Source organism: Camarhynchus parvulus, chromosome 1A (assembly GCF_901933205.1).
Source record: "Camarhynchus parvulus chromosome 1A, STF_HiC, whole genome shotgun sequence".
In the NCBI taxonomy this organism is placed as follows: Eukaryota; Metazoa; Chordata; class Aves; order Passeriformes; family Thraupidae; genus Camarhynchus; species Camarhynchus parvulus.
Window position 1 is genome coordinate 16465614 of NC_044586.1, and position 23809 is coordinate 16489422.

Sequence of the window (23809 nt, forward strand, 5' to 3'; positions counted from 1 at the left end):
TCCAGCTGTCCAGTGTGGTCTGTGTGAAGTCGCTCGCCTGCGCAGGGGCCCTGACCAGTGCTGCCCTGAGTACGAGTGTGGTAGGTTCTTGTACACTTTTGTAATCTTCTTGGTCTGTACTTTTTCCAGATATTTCTAAGGTATACAGTCCCTTTTTAAAAAAATTAATTCTGCATTTTTTCAGAATTAGTGCTGCATTTTTGATACCACTGAATTGTTGTACAATCATCCATGTGGAAAACCAAACAGCTCCTAAGGATATGAGTCTCCATTCACTTCCAACTTTGTATCTCTTTCTGTAGTAGATGAGGAAGCAAATGGAGCAATTTTTTTGTCTAAATGGCATTAGAATGGTTTTTTTCTCAAGCATTTATTTTTGCATCATCTATATTTGCCCATTAAATATAACATTAGAACCTTAATCCGCATAACCAGAGCTTGAACACGTCTCTGAGCTATTTTGAAAACAAACTCTGACCTGTTAAACTTTAATATACTTCATATTTTAAGACAGCAATTGAGTGTGAGTTTAATGGGGATGTGCATGTGTGTGTGTGTGTGTGTGTGTGTTTTCTCGAGAACTAAGTAGACATGGTTTTAACCACTTTCTGAATTTCTGCTCTTAGTTTGTGACCTGGTTTCCTGTGATTTGCCTCCTGCCCCTGTCTGTGAGTTTGGCCTGCAGCTTGCCCTAACTAACCCTGGAGAATGCAGACCAAATTACACGTGTGGTAAGATTTTTCCTAGCAGGGAGTGACTCTGGAACACTGCATTTGAGCCACGCTCATAACTTCCTTTAGGCATTATTTTTTCCCCCCTCTGAAAGGTTTAATTTTGGTGCCAATGGATGTGTAACGATTTCCCAGACTTGGCAGAAGTATATTGCTGGCACTTGGAGTACCCTTTCAAATTAAGGACAAGAGAAACACTTTACTCTTGGGCGTGTGTTCTCTGACCCTGGTGCTTATTTTATAAATCTTCTTGTTTGTGTATGGGACAAGAATTTTTTTGGCAGGGCAGAAACTTTTCTGAGTTCCTGAACCAGTGCCTTTTATATCTGCGTTACTCTTCAGGCTTTAAACATGTTTTAGTCGTGTTTAAACAGTTTGAGGTCGTGATTAATGCCTTGCTGCCAGTGAACTATTTTGTTCACTGGCAGCACTCTGAAAATCTATGAGCTTGACATGGTGCCCACCTTTTCCTACCAGCCTGCAACAGGGAAATGTGCAGCTCCACCTCAAGCCTTTCCTGCCCATCGCACCGGATGCTGACCGTTGTCAAGACCGAGTGCTGTGACAAATATGAGTGTACCTGCAGCTGTAGGAACTCCACAGTGAGCTGCCCTCTGGGGTATCTCTCCCAGTCTCTCACCAATGACTGTGGCTGTGTATCAACCACCTGCATTCCAGACCGGGTAAGGGGTGAAATGTCTTTTCCACATGGAGCTGCGGCACCAGAGCAAGCAGGCAGCCAGCTAGATATGAATAACCCCCAATGAGACTGCTGGAAAGTGATGCCAGGGCATTTTTAATTTACAAGTGCCTGAAAGAAACACACTATTACTTCATACTGTTGCTTTTATTACAGCAATTTATTTTGACATAACCAGTCAATTATCGTAACTTTGAGATAATATTAAAAACCATTTGAAACTTAAAGGTTACTCAAACATCAGGAATTTCTGAGGTGATTTTTGTTTTCAGGTAACACATATACATACTTTGGGACCACTAGCATTACTATATATTCTTCCAATCCCATGCTAAATTTGTTGACATATTTGGTACACCTTAGACCTAAACTTCCTTGTGCTCATTGATTACCTTTGTCTCTGTCTGAGAAGGTGTTGTGTTTTTTAAGAACTGTATCACCACTTTTAAGTTTTTGCCAAAATATTATTCTGCAAAAGCTTCACCGGGGTATATTTTTCTTATTTTGCCAACCTTTTATTAAGTTGTTATATTATGTTAACCTTTAAGATAAATTTGCTTAGGGAAGATGTTGCAGGGCAATGTAATTTTTTCATTAAACATGAACACAGGGTTGCCTTTTCTTGCAGAACAGGACATCTACCTTTTATTGACCATTTCTAAGTAGTTCATGACCTTGCATAATTCATTTTATGTCTCTGAGACTTACTTGCTCAAGCTATAAAAATAAATGTTCTCTCTTTAATACCAAGCTGTAAGTTTATTAATAGGAAGTTCAATATAAGGGATGGCTCTACTTTTTAGGAGTAGCTGTGGTGGCCAGATGATACAAGAGGATGAAAGCTTTTAGCTCCAAGTAGTATCTCTTCAGATCAGATGGTTTAGCTGGAAGAAGTTTTGTCTTCAATGCTCCTTCTAGAGGACTTACTGTTTATTATCCCTAGATACTGTCACATTATACTTACGGGGAAACTGAGACCCTGGGCAGCTCCATTGACTGCAGATAAAACTCTCCAATTTATTTTCTGTAAAACAGCAGCTTTATTTGTACTTATTTTTCCTTTCCTCAACAGGCTGACCACAATTTTAAGACCGGTAGCATTCTAAGGGATTAAAAATACTCCATAGAATTTATGATTGGTTTCACACCTTAAAATGTAGCCTTTTGGAACCAGCAGTGTGCCCTGACAGCAGCAGTGTGCTCTTTTATGTATTAATTATTGCATTTAATAGGTGTGTGTGCACAACAATATAGTCTATCCTGTTGGGACAACCTGGGAAGATGGATGCAGGGAATGCTCTTGCAGCAGTCTGAGGGATGATGTTACAGGACTTCGGATGACGGAGTGTCATGACAAAGAATGTGACATGTTCTGCTCTCGGGTAAGTAACACATAAACCAATGCATTACCCAGCAGAGCCCTGGTGGGGACCTGCAATGATCCCTTTTAAGCCTCCTTGTTTAGAGAGTAACCAGGAAAAATTAGAAAAATAGGTGTTGTAGCAACGGATTATCTTGGGAGCAGAACCTAAGAGCATGAGTCTGGGCATTATTGACTTTATTTTAGGGTAATTGTTTTAGGATTGCATTTATTTTATGTTTTGATAGAAGAAAAACTGTATCCGGAAGTGTCTGTCACACCACTTGCACAATAAGTGTTCATGATGTCTGAACTTCAATTGCAGATGTCTGTTCTAGCTCAAGTTCACTTTCTGAAGTTCCCATTTCAGCTGTCTGTTGCTAAGCTCTGCCTATTGTAGCAGTAATAACACCTCATGCTGGGACCTTTATTGTGCTTAGACATCTGCTAAATCCTATAAAACCCTGTGGTTTCCTCTTGGAAGCCTGCAAAGGAAGTGTGAGCCACTTTGTTATATTGACTTAGATGGTCAAACAGGAATAGACAGATAATTGGTACAAAGAGTTGGTAGAGGAATGTGATTTAAGCCAGATATTCAGAAAAGGTTCTTCTCCCAGAGGCTGGTCGGGCACTGGCAGAGTCCACCGGGAATAGTCATGGCCCAAAGCCTGGAAGAGCTCAAGAAGTGTTGGGACATGGTGAGATTGTTAGGGTGTTCTGTGAAGGGCCAGGAGCAGGACTCAGTGATCCTTTTGGATCTTAAATACTGTATCATTCTCTAGGAACAACCAAAAACCCTTAATCCATTAGGAAAAAACCAGAAAGGAAGTGCAGAGTTTGATGAGTAAGTTTGAGGATGCCAAATGCAGGAAAAACCATGAGAATAGATGTGGCAGATTTTGCCTGTTGCAATACAATCCCTTCCTTGTGTAGAGAAGACTTTTCTATATTATGGCAATTTTTCCTTGTGTAGAGAAGACTGTTCTATATTATGGCAATTTTAATGAAATATTAGGTCTAAAGTATCTGGCTGTGTTTCAGCTCGCATCAATAATTTATCAATAATTTTTTATTCCAATAAAATCTCATTAATGCAGAGCTACAGTTCTTTGACATTGCAGCATCAAAAAATCTGGTTAAAAATACATAAAAAGACTCGGTGGAAACGATGCCAGTTCTTTATGGGAATTTGTCATTTCTTCAGCTCCTTTAATGGTTATCAAGGCTGTACAACCAAAACTGTTACGGATAGACTACCTGGATACCTCAGATTTTTTTTCCTTTGCTTACTCCTGATTCAGTAGATATACATATCAAGGACATCAGCGGTGCTGTCATCCAGTTTGAATTGACCTTAAAATTATTTTTCCGTTCAGATTAGATGGCATTAAAAGTTTTGTTGATATCAAATACTTACTTCAATCATGATTCATTACTAGGATGCTAGGATGATATTTAGTCTCTCTGCTGCTCCTGCTTATTAATTTCATTGCCAGGTGTTAAAGTTGTGCTGTATCATTTTTGACAATGTCATCTGATTTCTGTGAAAACAACTTGGAGGTTTTTTTAATCTTGCTACAAAAAAAAAAAAAGAAAAGAAGAAGAAGAAAACCCCTACCCCATAACATGTACTAGCTCTTGGATTTTTACTTCTCTTGAGTTTGCCATGCAGAAAGTGTCATCTGATACTTCAGATGCTTCAGACATGTATTTAGCAGATAAAAGTAATGTAAAACCAAATGCTCAACAGCACAACTTTTCTCACAAAGCTGGGTCAAGGCCTGACATCACATTTTATGATGTTATATGAAATAAACTTCCATATCAAGGACCATTGATTATCAAGGTTTGCTAATGTGCTTCATATTGCAAATCAGGGACTGTTCATGAAGGGAGGGAGCAGTTGGGAATCAGTTGGTAATTCAGTTTGACCAAAATAAAATTATGCTTATATTTTACAGGCATTTTTCAATGAACAATATTATGTCACAGAACATCTTTCCTTGAACTCTGTGCTGAGATCAGTTATGTTTTGCCCCTTGGACACTGCCTGGCTATTACATATAGAACATTTTATTTCTAATTAGATTAAAGCTTTTTGCTTTCTTGCACTTAGATATTTTACTGTTTCAGTATTTGGCTGCTTGCTTTTGGAGATTAATATGTATTAAAAGTGAGAATTGGAATTCCTGTTGTTTCTGCAGGTTGGGGTTTTTTGACCTATTTTGCTGGATTTATAAGATTTTTCTTTAGTAACAGAGGACCTACTGTTAAATTTTCATGCTGCTTATTTAGTTTTCCATAAGTAGTTGTTAGACTTTGATGAGATACATAATCTCTAGTGTTACATAGTAGTTTCATTTTGTTATCTTTGTAGAATTTTTTTCAAATGCCTTTTGCAGGTAAACTGTTGCCTGTAATTGTGTTGGACTTGACAGTGCTGGGTTAATGGTTCAACTTGGTCTTAAAGAGGTTTTTTAATGTAAATGATTCTATAAAGAAAAGATAAAATGATCAGTCAAAACCAGTCCCTGGATTACATGTCTGAGAAATCTGCATCCTCCCTCTGCTTAAACACAGATCATACCCTTGAATTTTCTGGAATGGGAAGGGCAGTTGCGAGTGCTGGTTAACCTCCAAGATGCCACAAAAGCAATTTTTACCTTTAATTTGCCTTTGTAAAATACTTCTAGATGAAAAAGAGTAAAAAAAATATTTAAAACCCCTCATAATTTTTCAAACTCTGTCCTTTTTCAAACTCTCCTTTTCATAAAAGTTGCTAATATTAAACATGAATCCTAAAAGAAAATGCTGGGATTGATGTTCTTGTTTGCCTCCTCTTCCTGGATAAGGAAGTTCTTTTATTTTCTTTCTTCCTCCAGGGCTACAAGTACATTGTGCCAGAAGGGGAGTGCTGTGGGAGATGTCAGAAAACTGCCTGTGAGGAGCTGCACTTTTGGTCTCGGGGTGATGAAGATCCTCCTTTGCATGAGGTGAGGCACCAGTGGGATGGACACTTTTCCTCCTCACAAAACCCTCTGGAATTATTTTGTGTTCCATGGAAGGAGATGAAGATGATATCAGCTTTTTCTTCTACACATCAAGCAGCACTGAGAGACAGTGTTTTGGGTATTCTTGTGACCTACCCAGTCAATCCCCATGTGCGAATCCTCCCCACCCTTGTCTGGGCCAGATATTTTGTGTGCAATCACTAATTTCAGCCATGGTAGCTTGAAAGAATGTTCATTGGGTATAATGTCTCCCTGGCTGTCAGCTATTTCTTTAAATTATCCCAGTTAATGTGTACTGCAATATGCTGCTGTCTTAAAAAAAGAATCTTGTTGAAGTGCTGTTTTGCAACCTGCCTTTTTCCTTGTTTTAGCATGAGGATTTCTTAATGTGGATCACTATACTTCTCTGCTTCAACAAACAAGCCTTCGGAAGGCCTATTTTTGTGTCCCACTGTCTCTCACTGATTTTTTTTTTTGTCCTAACACATTAATAATTATACTCTGCAGTCTTTTCCTTGCTACGTCCTCTTGTAACTCTTCTGTCATTAGTGAAGAAGTAAGCATTTAAACCCCCTAGAGGAATGTGTTTCCAAACTTTCTGAGCAAAGATGTTTGACTGCAGTTTGGGATCTAATCTTGAGTTTTGCTGTTCCTAAAGTATTTTCAGAGTTGTATCAGTGAAGGAATTAAACTAAAAAGCAGTGAGAGCTTCTCCCAGCACTGAACTGTGGCAGCATCTTCCTCCTGGCTGCTGTTCCCTGTCCCCACAAACAGCACTTGAAGTTCCTGCTTTGTCTGGTCTGTGGGTGATGATAATAAGAGAACTATCAATAGGATCTTGTCTTTTCTGCATTTGCAAGTGTTTCAGGTCCAGAGCCGGTTGCTTAAGCCTCCTGTGGGCTTAGCAGAGCAGATTTGCAGCATATTGCAGCAGAAAAAGGGGCTGCTCAGCTGCAGTGCAGTGCACCCAGTCACCAGGGAATAAAAGCAGATTTAACTCCAGTTAGGAGTGCTTTTCCTTCTTCACATGTTATTTGACCTGTCCCTTTCAAAGGATACTTCTCTAATTCTTACTCTCTACAAACTCAGCATACTTTATAAACTGATTGTCACGGAAAGGGTTTATGGAGAACTGTTAAATGACACTTCTTCCTGATGCAGTAAATGTGCTTTTGGCAAGCCAGCATCTATCTGGGGTGGCCTTCCCTCTGTCCAGGGGCACAAATATCCCTCTATCCGAGGACTGTTTGTGTTCAATCCACTCTCAACTTCCCCTCAGGTTGGCACGGAGTGGCGATCCCCCTGGAACCGCTGCATTGTCAATGAGTGTGTCCGGGTGAACAATGAGGTTTTTGTGCAGCAGAAGAATGCCTCTTGCTCCCAAATGGATGTGCCTGACTGTCCAGAGGGAACTGAGCTGCGCTGTGACCAAGTGATTGACTGTTGTCCTTCCTGCAGATGTGGTAAGGTTTGGGGCATGGCAAATGGGATCACTCCAGCATGAATTGTTTCATGGGGTGATTTTCTGGTTCTCAACAACAATTTTAAAAGTGTGTGTTCTGGAAGCATAGCCCCACTTTGAAGGGCTCCTGTGTAATTCAGACACTGAGTACAGAAGCACCTGCTGCTGCATCCAAAGCCCTATGGACAAAAGGGGAGGGGGGGATTCTGCTTTCCAGTGCCTGAAGGGAGCCCACAGGAAAGATGGAGAGAGACTCTTGACAAGGGCCTGGAGTGACAGGACAAGGGAGAATGGCTTCACACTGACAGAGCACAAGTTTAGCTTGGATATTAGGAAGAAATTCTTCCCTGTGAGAGTGGTGAGGCCCTGACACAGGTTGCCAGAGAGGTTGTGGCTGCCCCATCCCTGGAAGTGTTCAAGGCCAGGCTGGATGGAGCTCTGAGCAACCTGGGGTAGTGGAAGGTGTCCCTGCTCCTGGCAGGGGGTTGGGACTGGATGATCTTTAAGGTCCTTTCCAAGACAAGCCTATGATTCTGCAACTCCTAATATAGTCTTGACTCAAAAGTCTAAAGCAAAACGTTTGGTTAATTGGCCTCAATCTGGGAAGACTCACAGTGGTGTTTAGTTGACATGCGTGTGTGCAACCACAGGGTGAGGAGGGAGCACTAGGAGGAGGAAAGGATATATGCTGTCTAAGTTACAGAAAATTGGAGTTCATCCTCTGAAAGTGTGAGGCTTGAACTGGAGGGGAAAGTTTATTATGTTCTGCCACGTACTTGTTCAAAAAGAGCTCAGCCAGAGATAATTTTATGTAGCATCAAGTATAGCTCTGACAATTTGTTGCCTTTCAATGTGTAATGTAAGGGGGCTCAGTTATGCCTCTTTACAGTGAAACTGCATACAAATTTCTTCAAGCTGGAACTGTACTGAGTCAAAAGAGCATAGCTGTGGTTGATTAAATCTTGGAATTGTCATTATAATGGTAATGCTAAGAGGAATACTTTTTTCCTTTTCAGTGCCCCTGAATGGTTGTCCATTGAATGGCACTGTTATTGGGGTAAGACACAAATTCCTTTTACCTTTTGAGATGGCAAGATATTTAAATATATGAATGAGCTTTTGAACGACACACACTTGTCAGAATAGTCACACACAGAATACAGGGCAGCTTTTTTTCCAGATAGAATCTCTGCAAGGAAGACCTTGGAGTAAAAGCATTGCTAGGGGGCTCAGCATGTCTATGTCCAGCTCCTGACTCTGCCAGGGTCTCTTCCTATATGACAATGAGCATCTCTGCAAAATGGGGACAGTAAAGTTTCCTTATCTTGAAGGATGCTTGAAAAGAGTGCTGAAAAACTGTGATAATCTGCATTTTGTAATGGTTTGCAGACTACCAAACACACAGGAAACTCTCTATGAGGCTTAATCTCCCTAGTGATCCTTGCCCACTTTGGGGAAGCAAAACCTTCCCATATTCTGCTTAGAGGATAAGGCATATTAAAGCAAGGATGGAGACTTCCTCCACCTGTGTGGAAGGAGAGGTATCCCTCCTTGGCTATTAGCAAGAACAGGAAAGCTGAGCTTCCTCCCTGTTTGACCTCTTTTCCCTTTCAAGATCCCTGCTGATATGCCCTGTGAGGAAATTTTTTCTCAGCTGTGTATTTAATGGATAGATTAAGACATGTTTAACCCAGCCTGTGATAGTGGGAATGATGTTAAGCATCTGATCTCATTTATGCCGAATTTATCTTTGGAAAGCTCTGTCAATTGTCCATTGTTTCCCTAAATCCATATTCTGGCAGCACCTCTGGTGTCAAAGAGCTCTAAATATTCTCACCATCCCCCAGGGAAACAGGTTCTCTTTAGTCATTTAACCTAACTTTAACCTACTCATTCCTGCTTTGTCAACATTTGCCTTCCTTTTTCTTTTATTTAAATGTACTCAACAGTTATATTTATATTTTAGTGGTGTGGCAGAGAGAACCTTTCTCTATCTATTTCTTGTGGTTTGGATTTTTTTTTATAGTCCAAAGGCATAAGTTTATAAGTTTTTTAGAGCTAAAGCCATGTCATCAAACATCCATCATTCTGTGTAGAGATGACTTCCCTATAGAATTAAATCAAAGGAAAAATTATTGTTTTTCCTGTCAGAAAAGAAGAGCTTTCTTGTCAGAACACTGGTTTTACAAGTGATAAATTCTGGAATAATCTACTTTCTCTTTGATCTTACTTCTTTCCTCTTTTGTATGTTGTCAGAACTAGTTGGCATCCTATAAAGACAATATTAGTAGGGAATGTCAAGCAGGACAGTAATTAGCAGCTCTTGCCACTTTCTCTTATACAGGATTATATATTCCATATATATATATATAATTTCTGTATTGCAAACCAAAGCTGTTTCCAGTTGTGTGCTGTGCTGCCATGACCAACTAATTTTTTTTCTCCTCCAACAAAATGTTCACCTGATCTGTCAAGTAAGGTACTTTTTCTTTCTTCAAGCATTTGAAAATATTTACAAATAATTTAAAATGAAACATAGGAAATTTTGAAACAAAATGTCACATTGAAACCAAAATGAGAAGTGTCTGTGTTTTGAAAACTTCAAAATAAAATGTCTCAGCTTCTGCAATATTGAAAAAACAATCTTAAAATTTCTTAAACTAGCTTCATTTAATGACTTACTATAAGTTTATTAGCTGCCTGTCTGAAATATTCTGAGCACCTGGTGTCACTACAGCTTTGTTTTGTACTATTCTTTGCTTCGGTGACTGGTTCCAGAGTCATGGTCAGGAAGGAAGATGTGGTGTCCATAGAAGTTTATACTTCCTGGATTTCAAACCCTTTATGTTGGGTCCTTTAAGAATAGGCTTCAAGTTTCATTTTATATCAAGGGAAAACTTTCCTTCATTAACTCCTTCCCTGAATAGTTCCAAGTTTCGACATTTTACTGCATTTCTGGTAATTGACTGTGTCCTTAATCCCTTTACATTTTTATCATGTATTTGGTTATCAATATGATAGTCCAGTAATTTGGTGTATTGCATCTACTGTGCTGTTCTTAACAATGCCGTGGGTTTTAACTGCAAGTTTCCAAGCAGGTGGCTGTATTTACCAAAAAGATTATCTGTATCTCTCATCTGTTTTCTCAGGCTTTTACTGAGTGGCATTTTTGAAGGTGATCTGAGCAGATTTGAGCTTTATGCAGGTTATTTTGGTGGCGCTGGGTTAGCAGGTATTGACATTTCGTTCCAAGGTAGCCAAGAAAGCACATGATAGGTGTGTTATATAAAGGGAAAAAAATCTGTATCAATACATTATTTTGTTCAGTTCTGTCATGCTAAGCAAATTTGGGATCAGGGCTAGATCTTCCCCCAAAAGCTCAAGGCACTTGTGTGTGAAGATTTAATTTCAACTCATGTCTAGTAAATCCCTATGCTCCTGCCTCTCAGAGTGATTATCATGTGAGTTCAACTTTATCTATTTTGTACTTAATTGGAATGTTAGAACTATTAGAAGAATCCATGAGGATATCAGTGACATCAGCCGTGGCTTTGTAGACGTTTTCTTTATGATGTTAAAGCCTAGAGCCACTGAGGCATTCTTTGATAAAAATGTCATGTGGTCTGCACTAGAACTGTCACTCTGGTGTCTGACTGCTTTCCAGTGTTGAGATCAAACAAGAAATATGAATTTTTATAAGATATTTGCTCTCCATCTGTTGTGGTGTAACCCCAGCCAGCAGCCACTCGCTCACTCCCCACCAGCAGGATCGAGGAGAGAATGGGAAGGGTAAAAGTGAGAAAACTTCTGGGTTGGGATAAAGAGGGTGAAAGTAAAAGCTGTGCAAGCCAAGCAAATAAAGGAATTAATTCACTACTTGCCATGGTTGGGCAGGTGTTCAGCCTTCCCAGACAAGCAGAATGGTGCTCCTTCATTTCTCCATTGTATATTCTGATCATGATGCCACATAAGGTCTGGTATATCCCTTGGGTCAGCTGGGGTCACCTGTCCTGGCTGTGTCTCCTCCCAAACTCTGAGGCACCCCCAGTCTCATCTGCAGCCAGCCAGTAGGAAAATCAGAAAAGGCTTTGGCTCTGTGCAATCCCTGCTCAGCAGTAACAACATCTCTGTATTATCAACCCTGTGTGCAGCACAAATCCAAACCACAGCCCCATTCCAGCCACCGGGAAGGAAATTGTACCCCAGACAAAATCATCACACTCTCCCTCTCCAGGAGCAAAATTTTGAGTGTATCCCTATACCTGCCTCTGTTGAGGTTTTTTAACCCTCCAGATTAATGATAGTCACTACAAAAGGTTAAATCTGGAAAGCTGAGGAATCCCATGTTCAGGTCTCAAGCTAAGCTGTTAAAAGACAGGAATCTCCCTCTTGGTATTTCCTCTTTCATCATGTTTTATGTAGAGGATCTTTTTTTAGACCTCAGGAGAGACTCATTGTTTTTACTGGTTATAGAGACCTGAGCACCTCTGTTGTCCTGGGGCACAGAATAAGAATGTAGTTAAAATTCTGTGCTCAGAACATTTGTACTTTACAGTATTGGCTCTAAACTTCCTATAAATGCATTGCTTTTACACTGTTACTCTGGCCAGTTTCTTTGCTCCACTTGTTTCCTGAGCATTTAACAATTCAAAATGGAATCTGAGGATATGCATGCACAGTACCAAGTGAAATCAATGGTGGCGTTCCATTAATATCTGAAGCACAATTCAAACCTTTCATAATCTAGCAAAATTGTCTATTTACCTTATTTATTTTCCTTCTTTATTAGTTTTTAGAAGTTTGTGCAAATCTTGAGTAGGCTACTCCCACTTTGTCCTTTCAACCTTTGTGGTTTGTTATTTTGAGGTTGAAATGAAGGGCTTTGCACCTGGGAGGAAGAAAGAGTTTGTCTTGGGATTCCTTTCAGTGTAGGGTAACCAGTTACTGACTCCACATACTTTTGTTTCTTAATGGTTTGGCATTTTTGCTCTGCATTTTAAATGTAATTTTTGCTTCCTTTGAAAAGGTGATGGGATCCAGAAAACAAGGTGCTGGGCAAGAGCTCAGGGCATTTGAATTGTGTTCAGCCTGATTTGCTTGTAACTATGGACAAAGTAGAGTTCTTCAATCACTAATTTTGCTTTTTAAAATTTTGTCTTTTCTTAATTTTAAGCTTTTAGTCCTTTAGAGATTCCAAGCAGAATTATTACAAAAACAATATAATTTCTGCCCATAATCTGTGGGTTGTGATGGCTCTAGAATAAAAACTTGTTGCCAAATAAATTCATTGCACTCAAAAAACTCTTGGCAACCACGTAGTCAGAGTAAAAAAAAAAATCTTCCTCATAACTTTCAAGAATCCCTTTATTGCTTGCTAGATATTTAAGCAACAAAGAAATGTCAGTGCCATTTCTCAGATTAAAGACTTCTAAAGGGCTTCCTTGAAAAATAGCTTCATGCCATGCTGCTTGTTCTGGAATTAGAGATGAAAAATATTACGGTCTCTGGAAACTTGGCGGCATGGGTTTCTTGTTTCTCTAGCAAAGAATTACAGTGCAAGATTTAATGAAAGAGATTCAACCTGAAATCACTTGTTTATCTGGATTTTGCTGGTGAGATGGTCACTGACAAACTGATTCTGATGTTTCAGCACGGGAGGCGCCTGATGGTGGATCAGTGCACAACGTGTGAATGCTTCCAGTCAGCACCTCGGAAATACACCCTGAGGTGCACCAAACTCAACTGCCAGGCCTGCCCAGTGGTGAGTGGGAGCAGCCTGAGGGGGTCTGCTAGGAATGTGTCTGATGAGAGTTATGTTCTTCACTATACACACCACTTTATGTCAGGTGCAGCTCTGGGGCCTTTGGCCTTTCTTCAGGTTCTTCTGAGAAGTCTTGCTCTGTGTTCTTTCTATGAAGTAAATTATATACATCAAATCTGATCTAAATCCTCAGGGTAGCAAAGATAACTTTAGATGGTACTCAGCTCCACAGGCACATTTTATTGTTTATTTTAGATTACTTACTGTTAGGGCACTATAAGTTTTGGCAAATCATTTGCAAGAGGAACTGCTGAGTCCTCTTTCCTACAGTGTTACCTGTCCCTCCAGGGACTGGCAGCTCAGCCGGATCTCCATGCTTCAGGCCTTTCCTATGACAATTTTCCAAATTGTCTAAAAGCTGGGCTCAGTAGCATTTGTTTGGTTCCCAGCCCTTGCCTTTGGTGATTTGAAGTGATTGTCCCCATCAGTTCCCACTGGTTTTTGAAGTCTTTGCTGCTGCTTTGGTGCCCTCACCTGCAAGGAATGACTTTGGCTGAGAAAGCCGGAGAGATGTATATTCCATTTTTGCTCTGCTGACCAACAGTGTGACAGGACTGCCTGATTAGCTCTGCTCAGTTCTGTAGTTTTCTCTCTTAGCACCAATACCTCGAGTAGAAGGAGACCTAAGTGAGGTGCGGAGGCTGGTTTGATCACCCTGTGTCCAAAGAGCACAGACCAGAAGCTAAGTTTCACAGAAAAAAAACCCCAAAACTTATATGCCTGTTCCACTTCTTCATCCTTTCCCTGGATAGTGGATGGAGCACAATGGCCCCAACCAAACCCAGTGTGTGTCCAAGTGGTGGCCCTGGCACCCAAAATCCACATCTCTAACATGATCATGTGGGATTTCTGGCTGATGTCCAGGAGGGGCATACACTGATAGGGTCCTTGGAACAGAGAGGGGCAGAGTTTTTGATGAGTCCAATCTCCCATCCTGAAGTAGAACTGGAAAGGACTGGAAATGTAGTTTAAGTTTCTGTAGAGAGTAATCTGTACCAATAAAAAAATAGAGCAAGACTGCAGACGCAAATTATTTCCTGCAACTCTTTTTCTTGAAGAATTATCAACAGTGTCCCAGCTGGCCTGTTGTGAGTAGAAAAATGATGATGTGACTTCCAAATGATGTCCAGGACAGGTCAGTGGTTAGGGCAACCCAAGGCCAGCCAGTTTCATGTGGAGAATGCAGCTCAGATAATTCATAAGTGTTCCACTTGTCCATTAGGCCATCAAACTGGCTTTGATCCCTTTTATTTGGTGGTATGGATGTAGCCTCTGACAAAAAGGACAATCTGGAATACCTTTTGTGGTTCTAGACCCTAATATCACCCCTTCTGTAAGGTTTGATTATAGACATAGGCTTCTGAAGGGAAAACAAATGGCCAAGCTCAGTGCTGAGCATCTTTCTCAAAATGTAACCTGGCAGATCCATGAAAAAGAAAAACAGATTGAATTTGTGGCCAGAGACATGTGTGCATGTGTATGTTCTCACACAAAGATACACGAGCATCCATTCTTGCTGCTTAATGCAAGGAGCCAGCTGTAGAAATTAATGGTAGAGGAATCAATATAATACATGATAAAAAAAAAAAAAGGTGTGGGGGGGGAACATTCCTCTCCTGCTTCTTTCACCACCCACACATTACCCAACCAGTTCCTTTTCCCCATGTAACACAGAAGTACAGACTAGGCAGAAAACCCCGAAGAAAGGGCCATTTTCAGTTGGGCTTATTAAGGACTGTGAACTTGTGTTTGGGAGCTATGCAGCTACCCAAGGGAAGTTGCAGGTCTAGGAGTATATATCCCTTCCTAGCCATTGGAATGAATTTGTGGAGCTTGAGGGGAAAAAAATCAAATAAGATACAGAATGTCTTCACCTCCCTAAAGGCCAGTCGGATTCACACAATTCACAGGATCTTTCCTGTCTCAAAGCCTCTGACTTCATGGTATACCCAGCTTAAAAGCAATTCCTTGCTAATGGATAAAATTTAAGAGTACAAATGGGTTAAGAGCACCAGTTCTCTCAGGAACACCTGCTTTCTCCTGGATGCTGAAGTTGGGTAAGGAAAAGCACTGGCAATTGAAGTGCAGCCAACTCCAGCATATTCTGCTCAGGAGGGTCATTTTTTGGGTCATTTTATGACCTGCTTTAGGTGCTTATATTTTTGCTAGTAGGGAAAGTTCACCTAAGTAACAATGAACTATGTTTTCCCCCAATGATTTAATAGTAACTCTCCCTCCCCAAATTCTCTTCTGTAAAAAACATATGGATAACATGCATGCCTTCACAGAACCAGAAAGTGTTTGTTTTCTTAAAAATGTTCATCTCATCATAAGCAGCTGTTGGTTGTCTGCAGCAGCTGGGGACGTTATTATGGGATACTTCATGTGTTAGCTCAGTTGCTTTCTGCTTGGTTTGATTTTTTTCCTTTCTATTATTCACTCTATACCTTTCTGCCTCTCCACTTAGTGCTGCTTATTCTCCCATGCTCTTTTTCCTGCCACTGATTTTCCCTTCAATGCTGTTTGTGGGGCTCCATTATTCTCCTTTTCTTTCTTGCTCTCCTTTTCCCTTATTCTGCCCTTTCCCTGCCTAAGGCTTACTGGATACTTTTCCCTTTTCTCTCCAGTTTCAGCACTTCCAACTGCTTTTCCATGTTGCACTGTATAGAGCCCATTGGTTTTACTTAGAAGCATTTTGCTGGCTGTCATTTTGTCCACTGAATCTTATTTTTTTTAAAAAAGCTTCTTAAAATAAATACAGGATGCATGCTTAAAGCAAAATAAATCCAGAAAAATATCCTTCACCTTCTAGAACTACAGAAGGCAGGAAATCCCTGGCTCTTGCTGTGGAAAATGCGTGCCAACTTCATGTAGCATCAGGCTGAGAGATGGAAGGGTTCAGTATCTTCAGGTAAGTTTTAAGCACTCTTTATTTTATTTACTCATAGAGTAAATGCAAGTGCATCATCAAATGTAAATCAAATGCATCATCATGTTTTTGATTAGGTAACGTGTTTTTACCGGTGTTTTTTGTATCTCAGAATAACTGATCAAGGAAGTTAATTTGTTTGTAAATAAAAAATGGGTAACTTCATACCCCAGTGGAAAATCCTAGAGGAGCATTCTAGATTCAGGAATGTTATCACAGAACTTTAACTGGAATATGACCTCAAACAGAGGAAATTAAAACCTTCATTTAAGATGTGAAATATTTAAATTAAAAATGTGAATTTTGAGAAACTTCTCCAGCATAGAATCATAGAATGGATTGGGTTGGAAAGGACCTCAAAGCTAATCTTGTCTCAATGCCCTGCCATGGGCAGGGACACCTTCCAGTAGAGCAGGTTGCCCAGAGCCACATCCAACCTGGCAGTGCAGGATATGTTCTTAAACAGGAGTGGATATTTTTCTGGTTTAACCAGAAAAATATCCACTCCTGTTTAAGAACATATCTCTGTCACCAGAGACAGCATCTAAAATTTTCTTTTACTCCATTTGTATGAAAAATCTTAGATGGGGAGAGTATGGGAAGAGCCATGAAGCTGGGTAAGGGTCTGGAGCATGAGGAGCAGCTGGGAGGAGCTCAGCCTGGAGAAAAGGAGGCTCAGGGGAGCCCTTCTGGCTCTGCACAACTCCCTGACAGGAGGGGACAGCCAGATGGGGATCTGGCTCTGCTCTCAGGGAGCAAGGGACAGGACAAGAGGAAACAGCCTCAAGTTGCACCAGGGGAGGTTTAGATTGGATTTCTTTTTTCCACTGGAAGGATTGTCCAGCTTTGGCACAAGCTGCCCAGGGCAGTCGTTGAGTCACCAGCCCTGGAGGGATTTTAAAAATGTGTGGATGTGGATCTTAGAGATGTGGTTTTCTGGTGGACTTGGCTGGCAGTGGGACGTTAATGGCTGGACTTGCTCTTAAGGGTTTATTTCAAACTAAATGATTTGGTGGGGGGATGGGGGTGTGGTTGTATATATGTTTTCTAAAGAGGTTCCCAAGTCCTCCAGAAGGTAAATAATTGTATCTATATCTCTTTGAAAGACAGATCATAGGCCAGACCCCCAGATCTCTCACTTAGAGAAGGTTTTTTCGTAAGTTAATGGAAATTTCTTCCCTGTTAAGAGCTGAAAAAGTCAGGTTTTGGCAGTCTGGGCAGAGCTGTGATCAATATGGCCATGGAATTACACAGAATAAAACAACTTTGGTGATAAGCAAAGATTTCTATGTTTTATAACTGTCACCACCATGGTACTTTAGTTGAGACATCAGCAAAGTAATATCCTGAAAACTTCTTGTCCCCTGTTGTTTCTGGGTAAAGCTAACAGCTCTTCAATATTTCCAGGCAAATGCATCCCTTCAGGATGGCTGTGACAGTCACTCCTGCAGAGTAAATGAGAGAGGGGAATTTATCTGGGAAAGGAGAATCACTGGCTGTCCTCCATTTGATGCCAGAAGATGCTTGGCTGAAGGAGTAAGTAGTGAAACAGGTCCTGTTCCCAGGTTTCCTAAAGGACTCTGTTATGTTTCTGGTACCTTCTATGTGCTGGGCTGGGAAACCCCAACCCTCTCCCAACACCTTGGCTAAACTGAATTTGAACTTTGAAATTCAGAAAAATGTAGGTTTTCTTTGTGTGAAAATATAAGCTGTTTTTTGTGGGACTGTGCTGACTGCTGACCCTAATTCTGTTATGAATATGAAGCTGAATATTTGAAGTATCAAACATTTGCAAGTGGTTCTTCTAACAATCTTCTCAGTTTGGGATCCAGAGCAAAACTGTGTGGACAATGACGCAAACTGAGAAATATGCATATGAAATGCTATGGTATTTTTTCTCTGCCATTATATGACGTTAGGGAAAGGAATTTTCACACTGCTGTAGAAAGATCAAACTTCCACAACTGCAGTTGTTTAGCCAGATAAAAAGCCCTGCACAAAGTACTCATCCATCTTTCTTGTGATTTGAGGTTAATTAGACACTGAGGAGCAGAGTGAGGTGTGAGTGTAGCACATGGGGCCCTGTTTTTGCTTATCTGTCAGGTTTTACACATGTTACAGGTGTTTATATCCACCTGTTCCAATTCTCTTCTGCATGGCAGGAAGCAGGGAACCTTTAGTAAAGCTTGTGGCCAAACCAGTCTGCTCATACACATGAAACAAATGAAGAATTTACATATAATGTGGGAAAAATAAAACTTCTACAGGGCATTTCTCACTTTATGAAATTGTAATACATGGTTTTGTTGTATAAGCAAAGATTTAGGAAAGAATGCTGCGTTACATTATGGGCTTTGGGGTATTATCATATTCAAGTGATGTTAATGGTAAATCAGTGAAAAACAGTTTACTTTTTAAACAGAACTTCTCAAACTGCATTTATTCTTCTCCTATTCCCCACAAACAGAACTATTTCAGCTATAAAATTAGTGGTTTTCATCTTGTTGCAGATCAAAATTTTAGGGTTTCTAATTAAAAAAGCCTCCAAACTTTTGCATGTAAGCTCAGGGGTTGAGTGCAACAATGGTATCACCCTGCAGTGTAAATATTTCTCTATTTTGCCTTTCACTATAGTTTTTCAATAATTTGCACTACGCATATATTTCTGAGAATTTATTCTGGATGATAACAATGAAACAAAACATAAAGTTTTATGGCTTTTAAAATTTACTTGACAGATGTGATATTTCTTAAACAGAATGAAAGCTGAATGCTACTGGTTTTATCTTTCTGGTTTTCAGGAATTTATCTGTATTTAATGTCTTTATTTTAGAAAGCTCCTAATATCAGGTGAGAGCAATATTTTCAGGTGTTGAGCTTGCTAATAAGTCAATTACTTCCAGTTAGCTACCAGCAAATATCATCACAAGTCAAAAATCTTAAAATTGATAAAGAGAAGATTATTAATGTAGATTTATGATTTTGTATAATATAGAAATTCAGTTTGTTTGTTTGGTTTTTTTTTTTGCCTAGTATCCTGCTTTATACATCTTCTTCCAGCAGATCAGAAGTGTATCACTTGTGCCAACATCTGAGTTTTCTTTTTTTTATATAATTTTAGGGCAGAATAGCAAAAATTGGCAATACTTGCTGCGACACATGTAAGTAATTAATCCAGAAATCTTGTATGGAAAAGACAGAATATGTAAGTACCTACATTTTCCATGATATGCAGGGTAATGAACCAGAGCTTAGCAATGTGGTTATAATAAACCATCAAAGAAGCCCACCCTCTGACATGCTGCTGTCTGTCATGTTTTGTCATCTAGAACACATGTTTTGACAGTATTCCCAAGTGATGAATGAAATAGATACTCTCCACATTTTATGCAGATGTTAATTATGAATGTTTTATTTTATTGTTCATCTGGTGGTAACAGGAATAGTCCTGCACAGATAGCCTAGCAAGTCACATAACCTGATACTGCTGAATATGTGAGGAAAACACTTCATGAATAAAAGATCAACTTAAAATTAATTAATCAAAAAAGCCCAACCCTGGTGGCAGTAATGTTTTTAATAACATATTAACCAAAAATAGTAGGGGAAATGCATTCCTATGGAACAGCCTGACTGGTTCTTAAATTTGTCAGTTTAGGGGTCAATCAAGCAACTCTTAATTTCATGCATCTTTGGGTGGATAATCCAATGTCAGTCAGGCTGTGAGAGTAGGAAGGGTTTGCTTACATAAGGAAGGATTGCAGGGTTGAGTTCTCATTTCTAAAATGAATCACTGATGCATTTGTGAGCAGATAACCTCTCAGTTTTCTCTTCTATAAGTAAAAAATAATACTGTGGCTTATATAAAATTTAAAAATATAACAAAGGATTGAAATTCCCTTTTAAGGTCGGAATATCAAGATCTTGTCTGTGTTATGTCTTTTAATTTTCTTTTTTTTGCTATGTATGTGCTCATAAATAAAAGATGGCCGGCATAGCAGCCCATCACCACACTGGCACAGGAGCTGCTGCAATAATACCCCTGATGAAGGACGGTAACTCCTAGAGAGTTTGCAGCCTTTGCTTGTCTGGGTAATCACTGAGCTCTGGCTTGAGAGATAGAAGTCAGAAAGGTATTGAGAGACTGTCATCAAATGGATCAAAGAGGTAATTTGGTTAAAGAAGCTTTAATCTACCAGGCTACAAGTAAGGAATTCTCAAAATTCTTTATTAACAAAAACAGATTTTGAGATTTAAAAGACAGGGTGGTGGGCAGCTAGTGCCAATCCCTGTAATTGAGGAGAAACTAGTTCCACATGAGCAGAGATCAATGCATAGATTTATTTAATGGAATAATTTAAAAGCAATACCTCCCTGCAGCTGCAAAGGCAAGCTGATCTAAGTCATGTGCTGCCTGCCTAAAACCTCCCATATTGAATGGGCCTTCAGATCCTTATTTCCCAATGATGTTTTGCCTGGATGTAGCTCAGTTCTCAGTTTCTCAAGGACATAGATTACATTATCTTCCAAGGTCCTGAGAGAGTCTGTCTTTCAGATGTCTCTGTGCCATAAAGAATTGGGCAAAGAACTCACTCCCTCAAGTCCAGGCTGATGCCTTTGGCTCAGCAGAGTCTAACAAGTCCTTGGGCAAAGGAGCTGATTGAGGAGTCAGTTTCCCTTCCTATGTTATGCCTTCACAACTGGAATTTTTTTCATGTCTGAGGGCATTGTTCCGGCTGTTAGGTTTATGGAAGCACACAAGTGAACAGCTCCTATTTTCTCATGAGATTTTTGTGGTATTAGCCACAGAACTTGATAATTGGCAAAGGATATTCCTTATTTTCCCACTTAAAAAAGAAGTTGCATCTCTCTTCTCTGTTGATCTCAGTCTCACATGTCTTGTTAAGTTACAAGCACTAGCCTTTGCAGAAGAGGCACAGTCAACAAAAAAAAATAAAAAACAGAGGTAAAGTAACTAGAAAACAAGTTGATAAGTCAGAATCAAAAAGGGGATGGATCTGTGTTGAGGCTGATGACTTTTTTTTTGTGCTTTTCAGGTGTGTGAGCACAACTTGTCCAACTTTCAGGTGGACAATTTTTATAAAGGAGTGATGAAATCATTAAAAGAGAAAGGGCAGTTCAGCCCTGGAACCAGATACGAGCTGTATTTTTTTTTGTTTATGAAATTTAAGATTTTAGCAAGGCACAGAGTCAATTTGGTACCAACATGCTGATGGAAAGTTGTGTTTGCTGGTAGGAAGATGGATACCTTTCTCTTCCCTTTGTGTGTGTACTTAGTTGTGCAGTTGCCCTGCTGAATTCCTTAAACTTTCTGAAGTGTTCTGGGGTAGTACCAAAAAATCAGTCCAATATTCTGTTAAACACAGAAATTTCATTGGTTAGTTAGAAATGGGTACGAGTAGGCGTCTGTCTTCACAGCGACATAAAACTACAGTAACGCTACACAGACCTGCTGTTGTCTATGCACAAAATACCCACTGAAAAAAGCATTGGCTCCTTCACAAGTCTTTAGATGCAGACCAAAACATGGAAGAGTTCAGAAGAAAATGTTCTGGCTTAGTTTATATTTGAGCATATTAATGATGAGGTTCTCTTTGAAAGGAGGGGAACAGAGTCCCTGTTGGTTACTGGAGTTAACAGGAGAGTTGTCTAAGACCAGGGGAGAGGCTGGTGTTCGATGGCCAAAGTGACTTTAGAACAAAGCAGTCAATTGAAAATAAACATGAGGGAAACCCTTCTCTAATGGAATTTTAGGGCTGTAGTGTGGAATAGTCACACAGCTCTGCATGAATTACTCTGAGACACACCCAGCTAGAGGTTTTACCAGGAAGAACATTTCACTGACAACAATTTCAGGAGTAAAGGCATGTAAGTTACAACAAGCATTTGCCAGCAGTGTCAAACATTTTTTAAATTTTTCTTTTATTTTTCCTTTTTTTTTACTTGCTAGGTGTAGAGGTGGAATGTCATCCAGTAAGTACCAGACTGCAGTTTGGGAATATCAATGGATGTGTGGCTGAAAAGGAGGTGCCCATTTCTCATTGTGAGGTAAATAACAAAAATCAACCTTCTTTTTCTTTCCCTAAGTGAAACCATTTCTTCCACCATGGTTTCACTTCAGTAAGTGGAGCATCAGTTTCTCTTTGATTGGCTTAGTGTTAACCTCATTGGCACTTATTTCCTGAAGTAATTTGCTGATGCTGAATTTTCCCTAGTCAAACCAGCATGAAAAATGGCACGTTAGACACAAAGGCTTTGTTCATCCCACTCTCTTGCTTCCATCAGAAATTAATGACTCTGAAGTAGCTCTGTTAGGACTTTCTACTTAAAAAATATCTTCACATTTGTGAAGCTTATTTTCAGTTCTGAGTATGTAGTTAAGCACTGAGCCTCTGGGCTGATTAGGGGAATTTAAATAAGTATTTAGATAAATGGCATTTTAAAAGACCTTTAAATCCAAGTGCCAAGATTTGACTTGTATGCCTTAAAAGCTCTGGGATTCCTCAGTTAGCCTTGGCGCCAAGCTCTTGTGTTCTACATGTCTTGTATCTTCCATAATCAGATTAAAAGTTTAATTTCTAGCCCATCACTACTTACACCTTATATGGCAACTTCCTTTAAAGACAGGAGAATAACTTCCCTTCTGGGTGTTCCCATCTCTGCTCTTTCCAAGATAACGAAGCCCCATACAAGGATTTTAATCACCCTTGTGTGCAATCCAAGTTATGGCATAACTAACAATTCTTAACCTCTTGTCCTGTCAAAGTAAATGGTCCTTAGCCATAAAGTCATAAGTATTGATTTTTCTCCTGCAGAAGTCCAGATTTTACATTGGGAATAAACAATATTAAGTACATTTTTTCTAAAGCCATCCCTAATAATGATAGGATATTTTAATTTAATTAGACTGGGAAATAAGAGCACAAAGCCACCAAAGGAAATGGACTCTGACAGAGTGTTATGTAAGGCTACTTATTTTGACATCATGAAGGCTTACAGCTACAGGCACTGACAGCTTGGTCTAATTTAGTTAAGTGGCCAATCAAGCAGAACAAGAAATAATAACACCAGCAGGACAACAGTGGGTGTGTGGGTTGCAGCATTTGGGCTAAAGCACTTTCTGAATGCATGATAACCACATTTACTCAGAAGCCAACACCATAGCTCTGGACATTCCCTATAAGATTTTAAATTCCGGGCTCTTTTGTGTGTGTGAGCAGTTTCTTCGCCTCTCCTTTGCTCTGATTATGCTCATAAGAAGTTACTCTTTGTGCAGCACCCTGCATTCTGGACCCAGGCACCTGTTTCCGAGTTCATGTTTTCAGCAGAGCATTGAAGCCGGACAAAGTCACCCATGGATATTTTGAAGGAAGGAACCAGGATTCTGAGTATCATGAGGCTCTGTTCAAACTTCAGCTCTCTTCTTTTTCCATTTAGGGCAAGTGCAGAAGCACCACCAGGTACTCTGCTCAGACAGGGCAGTGGGAAGACCACTGCAGCTGCTGTACAGCCACTCAGACCACCACGGTGACAATCCCACTGCGCTGTCCCAATGGGACCATGGTGCAGTTCTACATCCCCTCCGCCTCGCTGTGCGAATGCCATGATCGCAAGTGCACACCATGAATATTGACCAGAAGCCCAGCTGCTTAATCTGAAGTTTTATGATGGAGGAACTTCACAATGCAAGCCTAATATTCTCTGTACACTGCCTTATCCATTAGAATCCTGAAAAATTGTACGGACACAGCAAACAATAAAGCTTATCAGCACA

At 40.0% G+C, this 23809-nt stretch overlaps 1 protein-coding gene across 1 annotated transcript in view; it reads left to right on the plus strand.

Moving 5' to 3' along the window:
* The window catches only part of VWF (von Willebrand factor), a 127001-nt gene extending 103192 nt beyond the window's left edge, over positions 1-23809 (plus strand). The window contains exons 40-52 of the mRNA XM_030960690.1: positions 6-80; positions 627-731; positions 1209-1414; positions 2664-2813; positions 5674-5784; positions 7082-7265; positions 8281-8321; positions 12915-13025; positions 15898-15996; positions 17422-17550; positions 19136-19175; positions 21986-22083; positions 23473-23809. Coding sequence (XP_030816550.1) covers positions 6-80; positions 627-731; positions 1209-1414; positions 2664-2813; positions 5674-5784; positions 7082-7265; positions 8281-8321; positions 12915-13025; positions 15898-15996; positions 17422-17550; positions 19136-19175; positions 21986-22083; positions 23473-23661 — 1538 coding nt within the window. The 3' untranslated portion in view covers positions 23662-23809. The remainder of the gene's footprint in view (positions 1-5; positions 81-626; positions 732-1208; positions 1415-2663; positions 2814-5673; positions 5785-7081; positions 7266-8280; positions 8322-12914; positions 13026-15897; positions 15997-17421; positions 17551-19135; positions 19176-21985; positions 22084-23472) is intronic.